General features: G+C 36.8%; 1 protein-coding gene across 5 annotated transcripts in view; it reads left to right on the forward strand.

The window, feature by feature from the left end:
- Positions 1-3,555: 3,555 nt before the first annotated feature.
- The window catches only part of LOC111139465 (neuronal membrane glycoprotein M6-b), a 37,664-nt gene continuing 17,379 nt past the window's right edge, over positions 3,556-23,840 (forward strand). For 2 of the 5 annotated variants that reach the window (XM_022491726.1, XM_022491728.1), the window contains exons 1-6: positions 3,556-3,616; positions 8,938-9,003; positions 9,413-9,418; positions 12,914-12,925; positions 12,979-13,014; positions 20,717-20,903. In XM_022491726.1, coding sequence (XP_022347434.1) covers positions 3,556-3,616; positions 8,938-9,003; positions 9,413-9,418; positions 12,914-12,925; positions 12,979-13,014; positions 20,717-20,903 — 368 coding nt within the window. Of the gene's footprint in view, positions 3,617-8,937; positions 9,004-9,412; positions 9,419-9,501; positions 9,520-12,913; positions 12,926-12,978; positions 13,015-20,716; positions 20,904-23,840 lie in introns of all 5 variants that reach the window. The other 3 variants (XM_022491725.1, XM_022491727.1, XM_022491729.1) reach the window with 2 other exon arrangements.

Consider the following 23,840-nt stretch of genomic DNA (forward strand, 5'->3'; position numbering starts at 1 on the left):
TGTTTCCCTAGCTTCCCTGTTTTTCCTATTTTTCCTTCTTGGTCTCTTTTACCATACCTTTATTTTTTTTTTAAGATTTTATTTATTAATTGATCAGAGAGAGAGAGACAGAGAAAGAACACAAGCAGAGGGAGAGGCAAGCAGAAGGAAAAGATGGCTCCCGCTGAGCAGGAAGCATGATGCAGGACTCAATCCCAGAACTCTAGGATCATGACCTGAGCTGAAGGCAGATGCTTAACTGACAGCATCCTTTTGCTATCCCTCTATGGTTTTCCTTTCCCCTTTTCATTTAAAATTCAATGTTTCCAAAGTTCTAATCACAGTTCCTTTGTACTCTTCATCTCTCTCTGGTCATTTCTTTGCTATTAATTCATTCTAAATACAGTTGTTGAGGACCTGGGAAGTGAATAACCCATACACGGAAAACTATAAGACACCATAAAAGAAATTAAAGAAGATATTGATAAATATACAGGTATTCCATCTTCATGAATTGGAAGAATTAATATTGTTAGAATGTCCATACTACTCAAAGTAATCTACAGATTCAGTGAAATCTGTATTAAAATGCCAGTGGCATCTTTCGCAAAAATAGAACAACAATCCTAAAATTTGCATAGAACCAGAAAAGATGCAAAATAGCTAAAGCAACATTAACAAAGGGATAAGGCTGGGGGCATCTTTCTTTCTGATTTAAAATTTTATTATAAAACCATAGGAATCAGAACAGTATGGGATTGCCATGAAAACAGATATATAGATCAGTGGAACAGAGCAGAGTCCAAAAATAAATCCATGCAAATATGGTCAGTTTATTAAATAGGACCCAAGAATATGCAAAAGGGGATAGAGGAGTCTTTTCAACAAATGATGCTAGAAAAACTAGACAGCTACAAGAAAAAGAATGAAATTGAACCACTATCTTACATTATACACAAAAATAAATTCAAAATGGATTTAACTAGAAAGTAAGACTTGTAAAACTCCTAGAGAAGATATACTCAGTAAGATCCTTAATATCACTTTTTGCGATGATTTCTTAGATTTGATACCAAAAGCAGGTATCAGCATGGGGACTCTAAGCTTGTGTCAACCCTTGAACACAGCTAGATATCAATCATTCCAAACATCCTAGAAATCTATCTGAATGCTGAGAGAATGAAGTACAAAACTAGAGGGAGGAGAGAAGCAACATCATGGAAGATAGGAGGTTCAGAGATGTGATTCCAAAGAGCAAAGAATTGCTCATGTGGCAGAGGGGAAGAAGCCTAGATCTCATAGAGGGGAGAGAGAGAGAGAAAGAAAGAAAGAAAAAAAAGAGAAAGCAGTGCAACAAGAGAAAGAGTGCACAAGAGAAACACTTCACCAGAATCACTGACTGGGAGAACTAGAGCAGCTGATTATCACAAGTTTTTATAAGAAGCAGAACTCAACGTCTGAATTTTTAGAAGTTGCTGCCATCACTGGGATTGCACCCAGTGGGCCTAGCAGTGCTCCAAGGGGCAGAAGGTGGAACCCTGGGAGTGCACAACATGGTCTGAGGATCCCCTGGGATGTGGAGAGAAATAGTTCCCTTGTTGGAGTATATTTAGGAGAGGTGGACAACCTCTTTGGGACTAAAGAGCTGGCAGCACCAGTGGGTGTTCCATTCATTAACATGGGAGCAGAGACACCAGCTGAGGGCAAAAAACATTGGTGTTGGCTGTTTGCTGGGCTTTACAATAAACTCCAAGTGCCAGTGTGATTTTGTGAGTGCTTTTATGGGACAAAGAGTCACCGGACACAGCATGGTGAGACCCACCCCCACAGGATCAGCACAGGTCCACACTGTGCCAGTTCACTAAAACCTGGAGGTTTGAAACCCAGCCTTGTCCCTGAGATAAAATACAGGAACACTGTGCTGCCTGACAGGTATACAACGTGGATATAGACAGGATAAAATCAGGGACTTGACAGAAGCCTGTGACACAAGAGGGTAGATCCCGCTTCTGTGAGAGTTTCTTAAGCAGCAATGGGTGCAAATCTCCCAGCTGCAGGATGAGAGAGAACCATATAATTTGACATGTCAAGTATATATCAATAAAAATTATGCCAATTATGTCAATTGAAAAATAAGAGGAAAACAAACAATTAACAGGTAATTCGGATTGTTCCTTCATACTGAATTAACTTTTGTTTTGATTTTAATCCTCATTTGAAGTACTAGTGATACATTCTGTCACAAACCAACATTTACCACCTTTGTGGCTAAATGGACCTAGTACTATTTACAAAAATGCTTCTACACTATTTTAATAGACTACATAATTTAGTTTTCTGTATAGATAGTTACACCACAAACTAATATTTTTCAGAAGTCAGCAGATTTAGGCTCACCATACTTCTCTATCTCCTTACTATAAAACAATAATATTGCCTAGACCATTATTTAAGGGACCAATTAATTATAGCATAGTCTTCTTGAGCAATAGGAAAAAAGAAAGATGAAAAATTAAGGAAAATGTTGAAATTAGTCAAAATGATATCAAAAGTTCTTTCCTGGTTTAAGAGGCAGAGGTACTGAACATAAGGGTTTAAGGACTATCTAAAACATTAAAAGATCAGATTGCTATATAATTTTATTTCAGTATCTTACACACTTTTCTTTTTAGGTTTAGAACAAAAAGCCCTCAGGAATGGTGAATTCCTTCCAGGAATGGAAGTTAATTAAAGTCAACTAAAAAATTCCATCCAAGGGTGCCAGGGTGGCTCAGTTGGTAAAGTGTCCCACTCTTGAATTATGCTCAGGTCCCAATCTCAAGATTGTGAGATGGAGCACTGGGTGTGGATCCTGCTTAAGATTCTGTGCCCCTCTTCACCAGCACCTCTCGAAAAACAATAACAAAAAAGATCCATTCACAGTAATAGAATACTAAAGAAAGTGAATGCTACAGAGACCATGGGCTGGTCCTCTTACTGTATTCTGCCGGGGTGGGGTCAATGAACTTGAGCGGCCTGTGATGCCCCACGAGGGGGCTCCCCCACTGAAGGAAGGAGTTTGCAGGGATGGAAGCCCTGCGTTCTGCAGCGAGAAGAGACGTCCGGACCCGCTGAGTCACGTGGTGGGAGGGGCTCGCCCGCGCTCTCTCCCTCCCCTTCTCCTCCACATCCCGTCCTCTGATGTCACAAATCTGTTCCTCCCTGGGAGAGCTGATTAGCATTCAGTGGGTGCAGTTGGCCGGGAGCGAGCGGCGCGGGCAGGCGGGCGGGGGCGCGGCCGTCCCCCGGGGAGCCGCAGTGGGACTGGGCGCAGGATGGCCGCGTTCTAACTGGGATCCTCGCTGACGTGCGGCTGCCGGCTGCTTGGCAGCCGTCTTTGCGGACCAGTAGGCAGAGGGGAAACGGACGCTGCTGAGCCTTTTGCATCTTGGAAGGGACTGTAATCTACTGTAGGGAAGAACAGAACCTCTCAATCACGCGGTGTAAATAAGAGACGGAGGGGAGCCCAAAAGAAAAGGAAGAGGAGGGGAAAAGTGTGTGTTGGGGGAGCGGGGGAAAGCATTTTTGGTGGATGGTATGAAGCCAGCCATGGAAACTGCAGCCGAGGAAAATACTGAACAAAGCCAAGAGAGAAAAGGTACCCAGCGCTCTGACAATAGCCTGTTTCCAGCTTTTCACTGGGGTGCTTTCAAAGGAATAGCCCGGTTTTGTGTCTCTTGGAAAATAGCTCTGAAACAATCCCTGTGGCATGGTCTTGCTTTCAGGGTGGTTTTTCCCTGTAGACTAATGTTAAATTAATAGAGCATCCTTCCTTCAGCCCAGTCCTGTTCCAGATCTTCTTACCTAGTGTGGGATTTCCCACAAAGATGTATGCACTTTGTCACCTTGGGTTGGGGAAACTTTTTTTTTTCATTAATGGAATGTGTCATAACTTATTTTTGATATTCTGAGTTATATTCCAAGTAGGTGCAATACATTGTTTTCTCCTAATGGCAAGGAGGAACTTTTAAATATGCTTTGGTTCTGCTAATGCTATAGTGATTCTCTATATTTCTTTAATTTTCTTATCTAATATGATTGCTATTTTTGTGTATCCAAGTTGTAACTATGACATATAGTAACTATTTACAGTCGAAGCTTGAGAGACACAGTATCAGCTTAGTCACCTACTGCTGTTTAAAGGAGTTGTCAGGGTTGACTGTGTCTTCTACTATGTACAATTTACAGATTTGATCGATGAAAATAGATAAAGGTCCTGTTCCTTACATGGAATTTTGGAACATATCATGGTTCTGACAGACAAAGTAGATTTTTTTGGAGACGTGTTTGCAGTAAGAAAATGGTAGAAAACAGAAGCAAAAATTAATGTCTTTTCCTAGGTAATAATTGATTTCAAGTTCAATAGCACATAGAATTCTCTCAGCCACTGCTATGTGAAGGGCATCTTTCTGCATTGGAATTTATTTTTTTTATCCAAAGTTACAGATTATCAAAAAGGCACAAGAACGTACTCTATACCCACAGAAGCTTTATTACTAAGGTTATTTCTTAAGGCTACAGCAAACACTGAACATCACTAAACATAGTAATTCTTCAAGGTGGAGGCATAAGTGTGTTTTACTTATGAATCTGTACATTGTACTGTCTGAAATTGCTGTTAGTCATCAATTTTACACCTATAAAAACAGCAATTTCACACAGCTCTCCAATTGGCATGCTGTTATAGAGACTGTTTTTGTATGGGATTTCTTCTGTACATAAGACTTTGATAACATTGTCTCATAAACAGCAATTTTATTTATGAATTGTTAGTTTATTCCAGTTCTTGCATCAAACCTATCTACCGCAAAACACCAAAAGAAGAAGTTAAAGGCAATTCCTGGAAAAAAGAATTTTAAAAGCTACCAAAACTGAAAAATACAAACAAGCAAATATGGTAATTGCAGAAAATCATCATCATCATCTTTGTAGTTTCCCAGTTTCCTAGCCCATTTTCATTACCAGTACATATAGTAGGCATTAGACTTATCACTTCACTATTCCTTCAGATTTAATTTTTAATCTTAAATTTAAAATAAATCAAGAAAGTATGTCAGTTACAGTCTTTGCATGTTAATTTCAATGGAATAAACATTTATTTTAAACTTAAAATTAAAGCTGAAGTGATGGTGGAATGACGAGCATACACAAACACTTGTTTGTTTTAGTGACAATTAGTAGATAAGCCAACCTCTAGAGTGGCATTTTTGATAGGTCACATTGTGATCACAACCTCTGTTGTTGCAGATCAGTAAAAGTAAATCCCAACTCATATTCTTTTTTTTCTTTCAGCAAGAAATTTTACACTAAATTTAATCCTATACATTTTATCACCTCACATAATTTTATATGTACTCCCCCCCCTTTCTCATTTTCTTTCAGTTGTTGGCATTAGATTCAATGCCGCTCTCTTAATTTGGGGTGTTATTGCAATACTCTGTAGCTTATAAATAAATAGCATTTGATAGTTATTAGAATGTTTTTTAAGGATATAAATTAAACTTTTGGATATAAATTGGCCTCAGCTTTTCAAGTTAGTATCCTTTCTGAAGAATTTAGTCTGAACAACATATCTTAACTTCTGTAGTTCACTGATACCTATTTAAGACAACTGTTTCTTTAAAATACATCAGAATGACTTCCTGTTATAATCCAAAACTGTACCAAGTCTTTAAGAAAGACTGTATTTGAAACAGTTTTATATCCATCACAGAACACAAGTAGGTGACCAAAATTTGTAACTATTTAGTTGATACTCAGGGATTTTAAAAGAAAGGAAAGGATACAAGGTTTCTTAGGGATAGCTCTAAGAAACTGGCAGTTTTAAAATTGATAACTTTAAATTAAATCAAAATGTGATGGTTGAGTAATGATTGATAATATTCACTGTGTAAGCATATGCCAAGGAAGACATCTAAAGAGAATATTTAAAGAATGAACTCATGGAGAAAACTGTGGCTGGCCAGATGTTACCAGTTATAAGTAGGAGTTGTAATACAATTTTCTTTTACTGTTTTAGAAAATTTAAATGTGAAATAGCAGCTCTAATGATCTCTCAATTGCTTTGGGGTCTTTCTTCCCTTTTTTGAAGGGTAACAACTTTGTAGCCTGCCTTCATCAGTTCTCACCAGTAGTGTTTCTGGAGGTTCGGTCCTATCTGTATTCCTGAGTTCATTGACATGGTTTATTAGATCTATGCTTTATATACATACTAACCTCCTTATCAAGATATTATCCATAATCTTGCTGTTCTTTTTTGAAAACTTGTTCTCTCTCTCTCTCTCTCTTTTTTTTTACAATGGACAGAAAATGGACATTTTCTACATTTTAAAGTTCTGGTTCCTGTTTATTTAACAACTCCTTCAATTTCTTTTCTCTCACATTTTATTATAAGCAGTCAGGAGGAATCAAATATACCTTCTGCAAACACTGGACATAAGTATAATTCAGCCAAGTTCTTTGCACATCAAAAAAAAGGATTGTCTTTTCTTCATTGTTCAATAGCATGTTCCTCATTTCCATCTGAGATCTTACTAGAATAGTCTCTTATTGACATATTTCTACCAATACTCTGTTCATGGTTATTTATATGTTAAGAATATGGAAGATTTCTTTATAGCTCTTCTTTTTTTCCTTCTGAGCTTTCTTCAGAATTGTCTTCAATGTTCATATTTCATTCATTCATGGCAGTCTGCGCTTTTTTTTTTAAACATGTACCTCAAACTTTCCCAGAATCTACCCATTTCCAAAGCCACTTCCACACTTTTAGGTATTTGTTACAGTAGCACTTTCACTTTTCAGTATCAATATTTGTCTTAGTCTTCTCCAGAGAAACAGGAACAGTAGCAGATTGTGGAAACAAGTCCATAGTCAGCAAACTCACCAAAAAGAGTGAGTTTTATGGTTCCATTTTCATTAGAGAAGTCCCAGATCAGTCAAGCAAAGATAACACATCAGTCTGGTCTCTTACTATAAGGATATAAATCCCATCATCGGGCCTCATCCTGATGACTTCATCTAACCCAGAACACAAAGACCCTATCTCCAAATACCATCACTATGGTGCTGGGGCTTCAAATATATAAATTCAGGGAGGACAGTAACATTCAATCATAAGACTATTGCTTCTTTGCTTTTAACCTAATATTTACTTAATAAATATTTATTAGAGATCTATTTGTTCTGGGTATGTAAGAATAACTTGTTAAGATGAGGGTAAAGTTTTACAGATAAAATAATTATTCAGTTACTTGGAATCCTTTTGGTTAGGGTCAGTGTGAGAGGTTCACAGCCACTATAAGAAGTGAAAGATCAAACCGTAAGGTAATTTAATCTTCTGGTTCTTTGTACTAGCCCACTTTACTTCTTAATTTTCAGAAAATGTAACATAACTTAGATCTGAGAGATGTCTTGAGCAAGAAATTAAAAAAAAAAATCTAGGGAAGGTTGAGGCTTACGAAGTTTTTAGGATTCTGAAATGGCATTACTGAGCTAGAATCTAGATTATTTCTTTAGGAGGCACAGAAGCATAGATCATATCCGAGGGAACTCAAAAGAAACTCTTGCTGAGCTAACCACTATTGACCAAAAAAAGGCACCAAGTGTCCAAACCACAGTAATATGATATGGTATTTTCAGAAGTGTGCACTATGGAGTCAAAATTTCCCAGGTCCATACCCAGGATTCTCTACCCTTTTCCTGAACGCTTGTGGTCAAGTGATTTACCTTCTCATTGCCCTTGGTTTCTTCATTTGTAAAAAACAGAATGATAGACATACCTATATCTTTCTGTGGTTATGACAGCTAAAAAAACAAGTACAGTGCGTTTAGCATGATGATAAATGCTTTGTGAGATTTTAGGTATACCGAGTCAGGACACTTGATTGTTAGGTCCTTATCCTTAGTGATCTTAGGTGCACAGTAGAGGGTTATATGCTCATCCATAGCTGAAATAATTACCCATTTCAATGTCAGAATTATCTTTTTTATCTTTACTATTTGTAGCACTGCAGAGGAACATAACCCCTTACTAGAATTTATGGGATTTTCAGACATAAAAGGCCATATCAACTTTATGGTTTTTTAGGGATTTCAAGATTTAAATCAACAAGTTACTGTATGCCTACTTTGTCCTAAACAAATTTAGAGAATATTTTCCTCCCTGATTTTCAGTGAATACTGAGAAATACAATCATATTATCACATAGGGACCTGACTCTACAAAGCCAGTTGTTACTGTGTATCTGAGTAAGTAATGGTGTAACCCTAAACCAGCAGCCTTTTTTCTATAACACTAAAAGGCAATTGGAGCAGGATGTAATCTATAACATTCTAGGACTGTGAGGTACACTCATTTCTCCAAAGTGCTGGGTCTAAAATGGTGTGACAGAATATTGCAGACATTGATAAGAAGGCAGCAATTTCACCATAGAATCAGAAAACTTCAGGATTATTTGTCACATTCTTCAGGACTTGGGCTGGGTACCATTATCAAGTGTGCACCTTTATTCATTTTTTACTTATGCAGTTAGCAATAATTATATTGCACTTTTGGTTTGAAAATGAAATAGGCAAAAAGAAAAATACTGTGAGAAACAAAATTTTTAGTATAGAATTAGTGTCTGCCTAAAATGAGAATTTTAGGAGTAGAGGAGAGAAAGCATGGTGGGAAAAATGAAATAAAAACATTTTGATGGTTTATATAAATTTAAATTAAAAAATAAGAGGCTGAGATTCAATAAATTTTCCATTTACCATGCTGCATTAATAAGCTCATATAAAGGACTGCATTTTGATAGCAAACGTATGTATCTATGCCAGTATTAGTTTAACTCTATGGCAAAACAATAAATAAAACTGCTAATATACAACATTTCCTGGATATAAAGACACTGACTCTTTACCACCTGAAATTAACAGTGAACAGCAGAGCTGAAATGGAAATTTGCAGGAATCACTGGATGTACTTAGGTTCAAAGAACCACCGTACAATCTGTGCCTATCTGGGAGATGATGCTAGCTTCAAACATTGTATATATCTATATATAACATAGATATTATATAGCTATAATGTTATTTGGGATGGAACATTCAACTTAGTATTATTTTATGTTTTTCTTGATGCATTAACTATTTCACATGGGTTTGGACAGAATTGGCCCTTAAAGGATTTTAGCGAACTTTTTTTTCTCTCTCATTCTCCATTTCACCTCATCTTTTACCTATCTTCTCCTTTTTCCCTTTTTTGTCACCTTCTTAAAGGAACAGTGTACAGTGAGATTTGTCTTTCAGTTGACCACAGTATTTCCAATGTCCAAAGAAATAATGGGGAAGGGTGTTAACACATGTATGTCATGGGGCTGAGAACTGTGCCAGCAGTAACCTTACCTCTGAGAATACAGTGGGTACTCCCAAATGTCTTTCTGACCCTTCTGATTTATATTTCTCTGTTTTAACATCAGTAAATACTTTTGAGAAGGAAAGAATCAAAGCCAATAAATAGCCTCTTTCTTGTCTACTCAGGTCTGGCACTAAGTAAGTCCAGATAAGAATACGTTGTTGTTGTTGTCGTCGTCATCATCGTCGTCGTGGTTGTCGTCGTCGTCGTCGTCATCATCATCATCATCATCATCCCTTGTTTTAGAGTTTTTGGAATTCTGGAATAGTATGATAAGGAATGTAGAATCAGCGGTGAAGCCATCTAATCCTGGATTTTTAATTGTTGATAGAATTTTGATTACTGATTCAGTATTTTTACTGGTTATTAGTCTGTTAAAATTTTCTTTTCCTTCATGATTGAGTCTCAGTAAATTGTTTCAAGGAATTTATCTGTTTCTTCTAGGTTATCCCATTTGTTGGTGTATGATTGTTAAAAATAGTGTTTTATGACCCTTCTTGTTTCTATTACATCATTTGTATTGTCTATTCTTTCATTTCTAATTTGTCTTCTTTCTCTCTTTCTTTCTTTTAATTCTTAATCTAGGTAATGGTTTATCAAATTTGTTTTTCTTTTTAAAAAAAGCAGATTTCAGTTTCATTGGATTTTTCTATTGTTTTTCTGGTCTCTATTAATTTATTTCTGCTCTGATTTTTGTTTTTCTTTGCTCCACTTAGTTTTGGCTTCATTTCTTCCTTTTCTTTTGCAGTTTCTTGAATCATAATGTTAGGTTGTTTATTTGAGATCTTTTTCCTTAATCTTTACATTTATCATTATAAATTTGCTTCTTATAACTGCTTTTGGTGTATCCCAGGAGTTTTGGTATATGGGCTTCCATTTAATTTGTTTCAAGGTTTTATTTTTAAATTTCTTCTTTAACCCATTGGTTATTTGGATATGTGTTGTTTAGTATCACATATCTTATGAATTTTCCAGTTTTTCTCCTGTTAGATTTCCAGTTTCATGTCATTGTGGTCAGAAAAGTCTTTTCTGTTTTAGTCTGCTTAAATCTGGTAAAGACTTTTTTGGTGATCTAACATATGACATATTTTGGATAGTGTTTTATGTGCACTTAAGGAGAAAATGTATTCCATTGCTATTGAATTAGATGTTCTATATATGTCTTTAATGTCCATTTTGCCTCAAGTGTAGTTCAAGTTCAACATTATTCATTCTAAGGAAATGATTTATCCATTGTTGAAACAAGTGGAACATTGAAATACCTTACTGTTATTGTGTTCTTATTGCATTTTTCTCTCATATCTGTTATCATGTGCTTGATATATTTTGGTGCTCTGATTTGAGGCATATTTATAATGACAATTATAATAACTTCTTATGCATTGACCATTTTATTATGTAATAACTTTTTTCTCTTTCTATATGTTTTGGCTTAAAGTCTCTCTTCTGTCATATAATTATAGTTATCTATGCAGTCTTTCATTTAATATTTACATAAATATCACTTTTCACCTTTACTTTTAGCATTTGTGTGCCTTTAAACTGAGGTGAGCCTCTTGTAGGCAGTACAGAGTTGCTTCTTGTTTGTGTTGTTATTGCTGTTGTTTATTTAATTCATTAGCCACTGTATTTCTTTTGATTGGGAGATTTAAACTGTTTACATTTAAAATAATGATTGGTAGGTAAAGACTTATTATTGCTATCTTTTAAATTGTTTTCTGGCTAATTTGAATGTCCTTTGTTCTCTTCCTGTGTCTTACTTTCTTCCTTTGTGACTTGATCTTCTGTAGTGCTTTTATTACTTTCTCTCTTTTATGTATCAATGATAGGTTTTTGTTATGTGGTCACCATGAGCGTTACATAAAACATCATAGTTATAGCAGTCTATTTTAAGCTGGTAACAACTTATCACCAATATTTTCAAAAACCATATTTTTATTTCTATTTTCCATTTTATTTTTTTATCTCAATTTACATTTTTTCTCTTTTTTTAGGATTTTATTTACTTATTACTGAATATAATTATTACTGACTATAATTTTATAATTATAATTATAATTATTACTTATTACTAATTACTTACTACTTATTACTGAGACAGAGAGCATGCCTAAGTTGGGGAGAGGAGCAGAGGGAGAAGGAGAAGCAGACTCCCTTCTGAGCAAAAAGCCCTACGGAGGGCAGGATCCTAGGAACTTAAGATCATGACCTGAACCAAAGGCAGATTCTTAACTAACTCTGCCACCCAGCCTCCCCTCAGTTTACATGTTTTCATATTATGCATCCATTAATAACTTATTGTAGGTATGGTTAATTATACAGCTTTGTAGTTTTTAAGTTTTTATAGTTTAATTTTTATATTTAATTTTCCTTGACTTGATACTTTTACAAAGCTATAGAAATAAAAACAGTTTGATATTAGTATAAAAACAGACATCAGTGAAACAGCATAGAAACCCCAGGAATAAATACATATATAGTTAACTGATCTAAAACATGGTACCTGAATATACAATAGAGAATTATTTCTGTTCAATAAATGGTGTTAGGAAAACAAAAGAATGTAATTTAACTATTTATTCTGTCTATATATCTAGGTATCTATCCATCTATCATTTATCTATCATGATAAAATGTCATGATATCCACCTAAATATATATTTTATATATATATCAATTATACCTCAATAAAGCTAAAAAAAATATGAAAATTAATTCTTAACTGAAGCAGCTTTTTAATTTAATTTAACTATTTTAATTGAGAATATATAGTGGAGGGAAATGTACTGCTAATTAGTACAAGTTGGTACCAGGGTCTGTTTCATATAGCATAACTAATTTTTTTAATATATAATGTATTATTTGCTTCAGGTCTGTGAATTATGTCTTACACAATTCAGAGCACTCACCATAGCACATACCATCCTCAATGTCCATCACCTAGCTACCCTATTCCTCCCCCCAATTCCGCAGTAACCCTCAAGTTTGTCTTCAGATATTAAGAATCTCTTATGGTTTGTCGCCCTCCCGATCCCATCTTGTTTCATTTTTCCCTTCCCTACCCCCCACAACCCCTAACCCTGCCTCTCAAATTCCTCATATCAGGGAGATCATATGGTAGTTGTCTTTCTCCGATTGACTTATTTTGCTCAGCATAATACCCTCCAGTTCCATCCATGTCGTTGCAAACGGCAAGATTTCATTTCTCTTGATGGCTGCATAGTATACCATTGTATATATACACCACATCTTCTTTATCCATTCATCTGTTGATGGACATCTAGGTTCTTTCCATAGTTTGGCTATTGTGGACATCGCTGCTATGAATATTGCGGTGCATGTGCCCCTTCAGATTAGCATAACTAATTTTATTATACAAAGGCAATACAGTGAAAAAATTGAGAACATGTCAATATTTTTTTTAAAGATTTTATTTATTTATTTGACAGAGAGAGATCACAAGTAGGCAGAGAGGCAGGCAGAAAGAGGGGGAAGCAGGCCCCCTGCCGAGCAGAGAGTGCAATGTGGGGCTCAATCCAAGGACCGTGAAATCATGACCTGAGCTGAAGGCAAGAGGCTTAATCCACTGAGCCACCCAGGCACCCTGAGAGCATGCCAGTACTTTGATGAAGAGTTTTGATGTCACAGACCTATTGAAAGGGTCTTGCCATTTCATAGGGCTGCAGAGATCCAGTCTTGATAAAATGTATGATCTACCCCATGACTCCAAGTGGAGTGGTTGGAACTGGCAGGATCTAAGCACCTGGAAAAGGTAAGAAATGCAGACCTGCCTTTTTTATAGAATCAGCATTTTAATGAGATCCCAAAGGGATTTATATTCACATTAAAGTTTGAGAACCACTGTTCTTTCAGAGGGGCCTGTAGAATTTTCTTTTAAAGGGCCAGATAGTAAATATCTATGGTAGTTCTTCAGCTCTGCCTTTTTAACTTCACCCATTGACAATTAAAAAAAAAAAAATGAGTGTGACTATCTGCCAATAAAACTCTTCATGTTTCACAAGATCTTCTTTTGAATTTTTCTCCTTTACTTGAGTTTAATTTTTTTCCTTTTTTTTTAATGTTTTCTTTTTCTTTTCTTTCATTCTCCCTCTCTTTCTTCCTTCCTTTTCTTCCAACATTTTAGAAATGCAAATACCATTCTTGACAGAGTTGTGTTGATCCCTGTATCACAGTTTGCCACTTCCTGCTCTATAATACTTCTTAATTATGACTGGTCATTGAAACCACATGAAGAGCTTTAAAAAACAAACTCATACATTCTGTCCATAGAACTTCTGATGTAATTGATAAGGTGAAGCCTGAGCTTTAGGATTTTTTAAATATTCTCCAGATGATTCTAATGAACTGATTTTTAATACATATTATTTAAAATTAATTTTGTTATAAGCATTGTTATTTTTTTATTTAAAAATTAGCATTTGAGGGGCGCCTGGGTGGCTCAGTGGGTTAAGCCGCTGCCTTCGGCTCAGGTCATGATCTCAGGGTCCTGGGATCGAGCCCCGCATCAGGCTCTCTGCTCAGCAGGGAGCCTGCTTCCTCCTCTCTCTCTCTACCTGCCTCTCTGCCTGCTTGTGATCTCTCTCTCTGTCAAATAAATAAATAAAATCTTTAAAAAAAATAAAAAATAAAAATAAAAATTAGCATTTGGCTGTGTTGCCAAATATCTCAGACAAGGATTGTACATAATGAACAGAGCAAAGTTTCTCACCCTTGGGCACTACTGACATTAGCTCTGCTTGTAACTCTTCACAGGGACAGCCTGAGTCACCAATGCAGTTCCTTTCTAGAGATACCTTCTCTTTTGTAGGGGCCATCCTGTGCACTGTACAGTGTTAGTAGCATGCCTGACCTTTATCCACTGGCATCCAGTAACACCACTCCCTGCCACAAAGTAACAAACAAAAATATCTTCAGATATTATTTAATGTCCTCTGAGCCATACTCACCCCTACTGAGAAGTGCCATGTAGGCCAATTTGAATCACGGAGGCCTATCTACATTCACTTTTGCTTCTGTAAGTCAGATTCTTTCCACCTCTATTTTCCTGTTGCTGGTTGTCTAAAAGATGTAAAGTTGGCTCCTTTTCTTTTTAATTTTTTGGCTCATTATAAATTAGTAAAGTAGGTAGGAATGCTGTATATCAAGATGTGTGTTTGCATGTGTGTGTGTGTGCATGTGTGTGTGTGTGTGTGAGTGTGTGTGTGTGTGTGTGTGTGTGTGTGTGTGTGTGTGTGTGTGTGACATTCATTCCCTAAGGAAGAATATAGCCGTTGTTAACTCCTGGCCCTCCTTTTGAGCCAGCATTAAATCTGCTGTCAGGATTACAGACACTTAGGGCAGGTCATTAGGCCTTTGTGAATTTATAGCCATGGCAACAACTATCTGCAGGCCTGAGGACAAAATGTGTTTTATTTTGTTGTTCTGCACAAAAAGTCCCAGGAATGCTGGAGACAAAATAGCCATTGAGAGTTAGAGGCACTGATCCATGTTTTTTCCCCTACTATGTAGTTTATATTTAAACTGTCTTAGGCTAATGCACACTGAAGTTTTTGTGTGAATTCAAACCTAAAATCCTCTTTAGCCAGAAACTAGGTAAATAAAGCTTATGATATTATCAGCGCAATGTAGATTTTTAATATTTAGTGAGAAGTACTGAGAATTTATATTAGAATATAGTAGACTGCTATTTGTTTTACTTTAAATGAAGAAAAGATAATCATAAAAAACTGCTTTCCTTGCCTTTTCTCATTCATGTTAACTAATATTGTCATTGCTGCTTCGATGCTTGGGAAAACATCTGTGGATTTCTAAGGGTACCCAAGAAAGCATTGATGTCCCTAGCGAGGATTAACTTTCAACAGTAGGTTGCTCTGCTGATATTTAGCACCACCTTCACATTTGAAAACATTAACCCTACCCATGACTCTTCATACTGGGAAAAGCCTAAGTCACAGGTCCAGTTACTTTCTAGAGACACCCTTAGCACGACGGAGGAGGGGACAGTGAGGCTGGCTTTCTCAGGACCTACTCTGATACAGCACTAAAGCATCTTGGCTCTTATGAGACGAGCAGTATATGTGTGGCTCAGAGATGGCACCAGTTACATTCTTTTCACATAGCTGAACAATTTGTTTGTCTTCTTTGCAGATCTTGGAACTTGCCATTTGATTGGCAATTAGCTAGAAAATTATTGCAAGTCCAGTGGGCTGCCTCTTGTGGAGAAAACCGAAAACAGGGTTCAGCACAAAAGCCTTTCAAATAGACTCAGGACACGCCGCCTCCCACCCCCGCCCCAGAACTGGGGAGATGGGAGTTTTGACCACAATGGTCTTCTCAAACTCTTCTACAGACACAAATCCCCTGATGCCTTATTAGAATGCTGACTTTGATTCAGCTGACCCAGGGTAGGACCCAAGACTCTGCATTATTCTCAAGTTCCCTGATGGGGAGTTCCTCATCCAAGAACTATGCTTTGCGAAGCAGAGTCTGAGTCACTTTCAAGTGATAAGTGGTCCACTCATGTCTTGTCTTGGTCTTTGAAAGTTCTTGTTGTCATCCAACAGCAGCTGACAGCATGCAACTTTAGCTCTTTGGGGCTATAAACACAGGAATCCAGTTACCCACTGGAAACCTTCCCTTGAGATGACGTGCAGTGTCCTCAATCTCAACATGTCTAAAACTGAACTCATCATCTTGGTTCTCCAAACCTAGCCCTCTTCTGGTCAACCCTAGCTTAAGGAAGAGGACAACACCCATCCAGTTACCCACATGAGACATTTAGGAGTCCTCCTTGGTACTCACCAGTCCATCCTCAGCCTCACCAGCAAATCCATACCAAGTTGTGCCCATTTGACATGTTAAACATCTCTCAGACTCTCCATTTCTTCAGCCTCCCCTGCCTCTACCGCAGTCCAGGCTCCTGTCATCTTTCGCCTAAATTATTACAGTGTGCTCCTGGTCCTCTACACATCTACTCTGTCCCTTTCAGAGCAGCCAGACTGCTCTTGTACAACCCAAATTATTCACTGTGCATAAAAATGTTCCACAGCTTCACCTGGTTCTGAGGATAAAACCCAGAATCCTTAATGCCACTTAGAAAGCCCTGAGTGATCAAGCTCCAGTAGACCCCTTGTGCCCTTTCCATGCCTTTCATATATTCTGTGCAGTTTTTTACCTGATTCAGAAAGGAGAGGAAATGTGGTCCCTGTTATTCCACTTTGGTCAGAAACCAGAAACAGAGGTTCTCAAAATTAAGCACCATCAAAATTACCCAGAAAGTTTATTAAAAACAGACTACTGGATTAACTCCCAGTTTCTGATTCAATTGTTTTCGAGTGGAGCCCAAGGTTTCCCATTTTTAGTGTGTTACTAGGTAATACTAATGCTTCTGATATGTGGTTCATACTCTGAGTACCACTGCTTCCAGATATGGGTCTGCAAATTTTTTCTATAGAGTTAGAGTCTTAGGCTTTATAAGACATGAACTCTCTCTTTTGACTATTCAACTCTGCCATGTGAAAAAAAGAGTCACAATTTCTAAGTAAATAGGCATACCTGTGTTGCAATAAAACTTTATTTACAAAAATATAGGCCACAGTTTGACTACCACTGTTTTAGGAGAAACTTAACATTGATTCTGTCAGGAGTAACAATAGTACTTGTTGCCAACTTTCAGAACAAAGGAGAAGTCATTAATTGTAGCACATGGGTAATAGTTTTACAGAATTTGATGGTCACTGTACTCAGAATAACATGGTAGGGAAGATTATGTTTGCATTTCTAGGCTTCCATTTCTAACACTATGATATAGAACACTACTATGTACATACATTATAAGAAACCCTACATCTCCCTCCCAGGATACACCCAGGAATGGCTACATAATTTTCAGGGCTACTAAAAAATTAAAATTCAGACAGCTGTGTTAAAAACCTATTTAATATTTTACATAATTAAACTGAGAAGACAAAGACTCATTCAATGGCTCAGTTGTTAAACTAAAATATGGCCCTATGTGAATAAACAGGCCACATGCACATACACATGAGAACAGCCTAAAAAAAGAACACCATCATGGCCTCTAGCACCACGTCTATCACATACACATGATGCACATGAATACATGAATTTCTGTTCACAAATTCTATAAATTTAGAAGCATTCCTAGTATCAATATCTGATTTAGACAATATTTTTAACATTTTCTTGTCAACTCTGTGCATCAGTTTTTGTTTCTTTGGAATGAGGTATAGCATATAGCCAGATTCCCCTGTGTTCAAACATATCTTAACACACCTAAGATAGAGATACTTTCTAGACTCATGTATAACTTAAAAGCGGGGGTATATGGCTGCTCAGATATGTACCACAGAAGCAATTTTAAACCTGCAGAGAACTGATCAACAAAATAAAAATAAGCTCTCCATTTTGCTATATTATTTCATGTATTTCCCTTTATTATAACAGAAGTTTCTTGTCTTATTTGCAGTTAGGATCCATGAGAGTTTTATCTATATTTATGCAATAAGATGATCAATATATTGACTTCTGGGAGCCAGAATTCCTATAGTTATAAATAAAATCATCTACTGAAAATGCCAGAGCTTTGAAAGTGCTTTGCATTATCTAAGAAGGTATGAGTCTTAGAAGAGATATCCCAAATGCTTCAGTCCCTGGTTTTCTCTGCTAAAACTAGATCCATGTCATGGGGTATCTAAAATCCTTGAGAGAGATAAATCAAAGGAAACTTGAACCTTTTTCTAGTGGTAAACCTGGGACTGAATGGCATCATTCTTAAAACGCCATTTGTCTTTCTGAGCAGGGGAGCAGCTCCAATCTTATGCTCTAAAGCTTTGGGTGAAAGACTGTTTTGAAGTGACAGCTGTGCATTTGGAAGGCTGAGTTCTGTTGTTAATGGGCAAGCATGGCATGCCCTCTCACCTCACCCTAACTCAGAACAATGAGGAAGGAAGTGGGCTTACTATAGTGTGTGTGCACCAAAAATATGCAGGAAGTAATGAGCATTCTATCAGATTATATGTCAGTGCTAGTATGTCAGCTGTGTATATATCCTGCATACTAGATCTTTCTGCATAAAATTCTTCCTGACCCCCTCCAGGATAAATCATCATCCCCCATCTTCTTCCCTCTCTACTCACCATCACTGGCTCTCCAGCAGTCTGTATTTTGGCCCTTATCACACTATTGTAATAATTGTTGTTTGCATGCCTTTAGTGTTACACTGATCTCCTTCAACACAAAGATGTCTTATTTCATAGTGTATCCTCAGTGCCAAGCACAGTGCTGGGCATCCACCAATTCTATTAAAAAGTGTGAATTAATGAAATTCAAAGGAGAACCCAGTTATTATTTAACACATCAGTGAAAATTGAATTATTTTACAAGTCAAAAATGTGACTTCCAAAGTACTGTTTGGCAGTCATGGAATGCTCTCTGATATTGCACCTATGAAATATGACCAGCACAACTAAATTGATTTTTTTAATTTAATTTTAAATAATTTAAATAACTACATATGCTAGTGCCTATAATACTGAATAGCACAGTCCTGAGGCCACACATCTCTGTCCAATGAAGACCAGCTGTAACTTCATTAGCTAGGAAAGCAGGCAATATCTAGTTCTTCACACCATTCTACAATGGGGAGGGGGTGAAAAACACCACATCAACAGGTTTTTATGTAGTGGAACATAAGGCTAAGAGTTATAGTTTTTCTTGCTTTGAGAGTCTGGGGAGAATTTGGACTTTGGGTTGCCTTCTCCCCTCACCTTGTTTCCAAGAAACTTGTATGACAGGATAAGATGGAAGTCCATCTTCCTTGCTGTTAGATCTCAAGTATCCAAAGATCTTGAAGGTACTGACCTGATGGTAAAATTGAATTGTATTGTACACTGGTTCCCATTGTATGTAGTTTTGTATATCCATTTTAGGTAGGTTGGTCTTCATGACAACAGTCAGCCATCTTTTGAAATAAAACAAAGCACACTTTCATATGAAGGCCTAAGCTATTTTGTTTTCCAGTGAACTGAAGAGAAATCTGGTTTATGTCACCTCTACTTTATGCTGGGTAGTCATTCCCTGTCTACTGTAAAGACCATTGAGGAAAAGTAAATTTAGCTGCATAATGTACTTGTCTTGAAGTATTGAACTATTCTTGATTGCAGTTAAATGGCATAATGAATTCAGTTCGGTTTCTCTGACAACAATTAAAAGTTTGGATAATCTAAACAAGGAATGGAAGTCAGGAGAGGTACTGACATTGCCCCAAGGCCAGTGCTACTTCAACTGAAACATAAATGTCTCTTAACTGAAAATATTACCTGGTCCTATCCTTTTGAGAGGGTAGAGAGCTTTATGAAATCTTAAGTAAAATGTTTGTTTTGAAAATGATCATCTGTATTTCTCAAGATTTAGCTTGAATTTCAACTTTTTCATTTCACTTTATTGATGTTCATTTTGTCTTTTCTTTTTCTTCTGTTCCTTTTACTTCAAGTACTTAGATGTCACCCACTAGTTATGGGTTCTTAATCTGAACACTTATATCAGAGAAGACAGGTAGAAATTGGGAAGGATGAGGAGACAGGAATAAACTGTGGTTGTTGGCAAGGCTGGAGAGACATTTTTATTAAAAAGCTGAATTTGATGTTAACATGAATGAAACTTGAGTGGATTTTGGTGACTCTGTACTTGTATGGACCAAAATACCCTTCATTTTTCCAAAATAACTGTGTTGATGTTTTCTGAACCCAGCAACAGTATGATTACTATGTCTGCTTCTTTTGATTCCCAGGAGGTCAAGAGTGGAAGAAAGTTATTGGCTGCTAAGAAATAGAGGTATTTGAAATCCCTCAAGATTAAGTTGAAGTGTCACTATTCCTGGAACTGCAGCTTTACTGCTGTCCTCTCTTTTGACTTTGTTAGTGAACAATTGCTCCTCACTATCGCTGGAGCAACCTCCCATTCCAGCCCCAGGTCAATGAGGAAACTGTAGAATTGTGACTTACTCCATTAATTATTTGTCACTTGGTTGGTCTGCTACTAATCCTAAATAAATTAACTTATGTTCCCTCTTGGAGTGCCAGGGTCCTACCCACAGAGTGATGAGGTCTACACAAAACTGGCTCTTGGCATATTGAGCTGTTATCCACAGAACATGAAATGGAAGTTGGCAAGGGCGAGCCCTCTCTGCAAAGGTGTTGTGTTGATGAAGACAGAGAGGTCTTGCCCATAACGGCTGCATTTTGTCTTCTTTGGGTCCAGGCTGCTTTGAATGCTGCATCAAGTGTCTGGGAGGGGTCCCCTATGCCTCTCTGGTGGCCACCATCCTCTGCTTCTCTGGGGTCGCCCTGTTCTGTGGCTGTGGACACATGGCCCTGGCGGGCACTGTGGCAATCCTTGAGCAACACTTCTCCACCAGCACCAGTGACCACACCTTGTTCAGTGAAGTGTAAGTATTAGTTATCTTTTAAAGTGTATTTAAGGGGTGCCTGACTTGCTCACTCAGTAGAGCAGGTAACTCTTGATCTTATGGCTGCGAATTCAATCCCCATGTTGGGTATAGACATTAACTTAAATAAAAAAAAATAAAAGTTGAAAATTTAAAAAAAAATGTATTTAAAATGCAACAGTCTGGGGCACCTGGGTGGCTCAGTAGGTTAAAGCCTCTGCCTTTGGCTCAGGTCATAATCCCAAGGTCCTGGGATCGAGCCCTGCATCGGGCTCTCTGCTTGACAGGGAGCCTGCTTCCTCCTCTCTCTGTGCCTGCCCTTCTGCCTAGTTGTGATCTCTCTCTCTGTCAAATAAATAAATAAAATCTTTAAAAAAATTTTTTTTAAGTAAAATACAACAATCTCATGGCATTTCTTAAAAACTATAGTGCAGTAAGGGTCATTGAAAGGTGGTTAAATATGAAATGCGAGGCAACTGTCTTCCCATGCATACAATAATTGTACTGGCAGGATCTGTCTGATACAACTATTTTAGAATTCTAGATTCTATTTAAGGCTTACAACTAACAGGAAGAGTCTTGGATGGTTAATTTTATGCACTTTTAGCCCTCAAAATTGTAGCATCTGTTGATACCATACCTTTCACCTCACAGACCTTGAGTAGCTTGCACATTGCTGGCAGAACCAGAGTGGGTAAAAAAGTATCTTACTGTACAAATATCAGGCATTTATGCTCTAATTACAGAGTGTTGCTTTTGATTACAGGGTCAGGCAGCCACTGTTGCTCTTGTCATTTTTCTAAGTCCTTCCCACTCTGGCTAAAATGACTTCCAGGGCTAATGCTTATCTTCCCCCCCACCCTTTATTTTCCTCTTTTCTTTGTTGGGAGCAAGACATTGAGGACTACAGCCATGTATTGGAGAGAAAGTAGAAAGTAACTCCATATGCCCAAGTGAAGACACAGGATTAGAAAAGACATCAGAAGATCTTAAATTTACATCTTAGGGTGATCCTCAGCATAGATATTCTGCAAAAATAAAAAGCAATGAACAAAAACAAAACATAGTGAAGCATAAGGAATGAAAATCTGATTTCTAAAGTTACCATATCATTAGATTAACATATACAATTTTCAACAAAAAATATAAGGTATACAAAATAAAGAAAGCGTTGTTTCCATGGAAAGGAAAGAACAATACAAATTGTTCCTTAAAAAGTTCTAGTGGCAGGTCTGCTACACAGACTTTAAATCAGTGGTCCTAAAAATGTTCAAAGACTTAAAGGAAGATCTGGAGGAAGTCAAGAAAACAATGTCTGGAACACATGAAAATACCAATAAGGAGATAGAAAATCTAAAAAAAAAAAAAAATTCTGGAACTGATAAGTACAACAACAAATGAAAACATTTGCTAAAGGTATTCAAAGGCAGATTTGAACTGATAGAAGAAACAATCAGGAAACATGAACTCAGGACAAAAGAAATGGAGTTTTTTGAACAAAAATAAAGAAATGAACAAAGATGAACACTTTAAGGGGCCCATGAGACACCCTCAAGCCACTCCCTTCCAGGGAGTCCTCAAGGAAAAGAGAGAAAAGGGGGCAAAGAGAATATTCGAAGAAGTAATGTCCAAAAAGTTCCCAAATTAGATGAAAGACATTCAGGAAACTAAACAAATTCTAAGTAGGGTGAATCTAAGGTTAAAAGAGAGGAGGGACATTATATATTAATAAAAGTTTCAGTGCAGCAACATGAGAAAACAATTATAAACATCTGTCCTTAATATAAATTAAAAATAGAATTGAAGGTAGAAAAAGTTTTACAATAATAGTTGGAGACTGAATACCACACTCTCAATAACGGATAGAGTAATCTAATATACATAAGTATAGAAATAGATGATTTAATCCATACAAAAATCCAACTAGACCTGCCCAATGTATTCTAGATATTCTATCCAACAATAGAATGTACATCCTACTCAAGTGCACAGTTCTCCTGCATTTCCTATGATAGACCTAATGACATGGGACATTTCCTATGATAGACTTTATGTTAGCTCACAAATTAAGTCTCAATGATTTGAAAATTCAAATATCATAATATCTTTTCCAACCACGACAGGATAAAGTTAGAAATTAATAACAAAAGGAAAACTGAAAAATTCAGAAATTGTGAAAATTAATACACTCAAGCAACCAATGGATCAAAGAAGAAATCATATGTGAAATTAGACAAATGACAATAAAAACACAGCATATTAAAACCTAGAGGATGCAGTCTGAATAGTGCTGAGGAAGAAATTTATACCTACAAATGCTTATACAAACAAGAAATGACTGAAATCAATTACCTAACTTTACAAATTAAAGAATTAGAGGAGCACCTGGCTGGCTCAGTTGGTTAAGCATCTACCTTCTGCTCAGGTCATGATCTCAGGGTCATGATCTCAGGATCATGAAATCAAGTCCCACATTGGACTCCCTGCTTAGTGGGGAGTCTCCTTCTTCCTCTGCCCCTCCTCCAGCTCATGCATGCTCGCTCTCTCTCTCTCTCTCTCTCTCTCTCAAAAATAAATAAATAAATAAATAAATAAATAAATAAATAAATAAATAAAGTAAATAAATAAATAATCTTTTTAAAAAAGAATTAGAAAGACAAGAACAAATTAAACCCAAAACTAGCATAAGAAGGGAGTAATAAAGATTTGTGATTATATAAATGAAATAGGGAATAGAAAAATAATAGAGAAATCAGCGATACATAATTGACAAACCTTTCACTAGAGAAACTAAGAAAAAGAACAAAATGATAAAAAAAACCAAAGATGTAAGATATTGCCAATTCTATAGAAATAAAGAGGACTATAAAAGAGCACTATGAGCATCTGATAACAAATTCGACACCTTAGATGAAATGGACAAACTCCTAGAAACAC

Source organism: Enhydra lutris, unplaced genomic scaffold (assembly GCF_002288905.1).
Source record: "Enhydra lutris kenyoni isolate GAN:26980312 unplaced genomic scaffold, ASM228890v2 scaffoldscaffold108, whole genome shotgun sequence".
Classification (NCBI taxonomy): domain Eukaryota; kingdom Metazoa; phylum Chordata; class Mammalia; order Carnivora; family Mustelidae; genus Enhydra; species Enhydra lutris.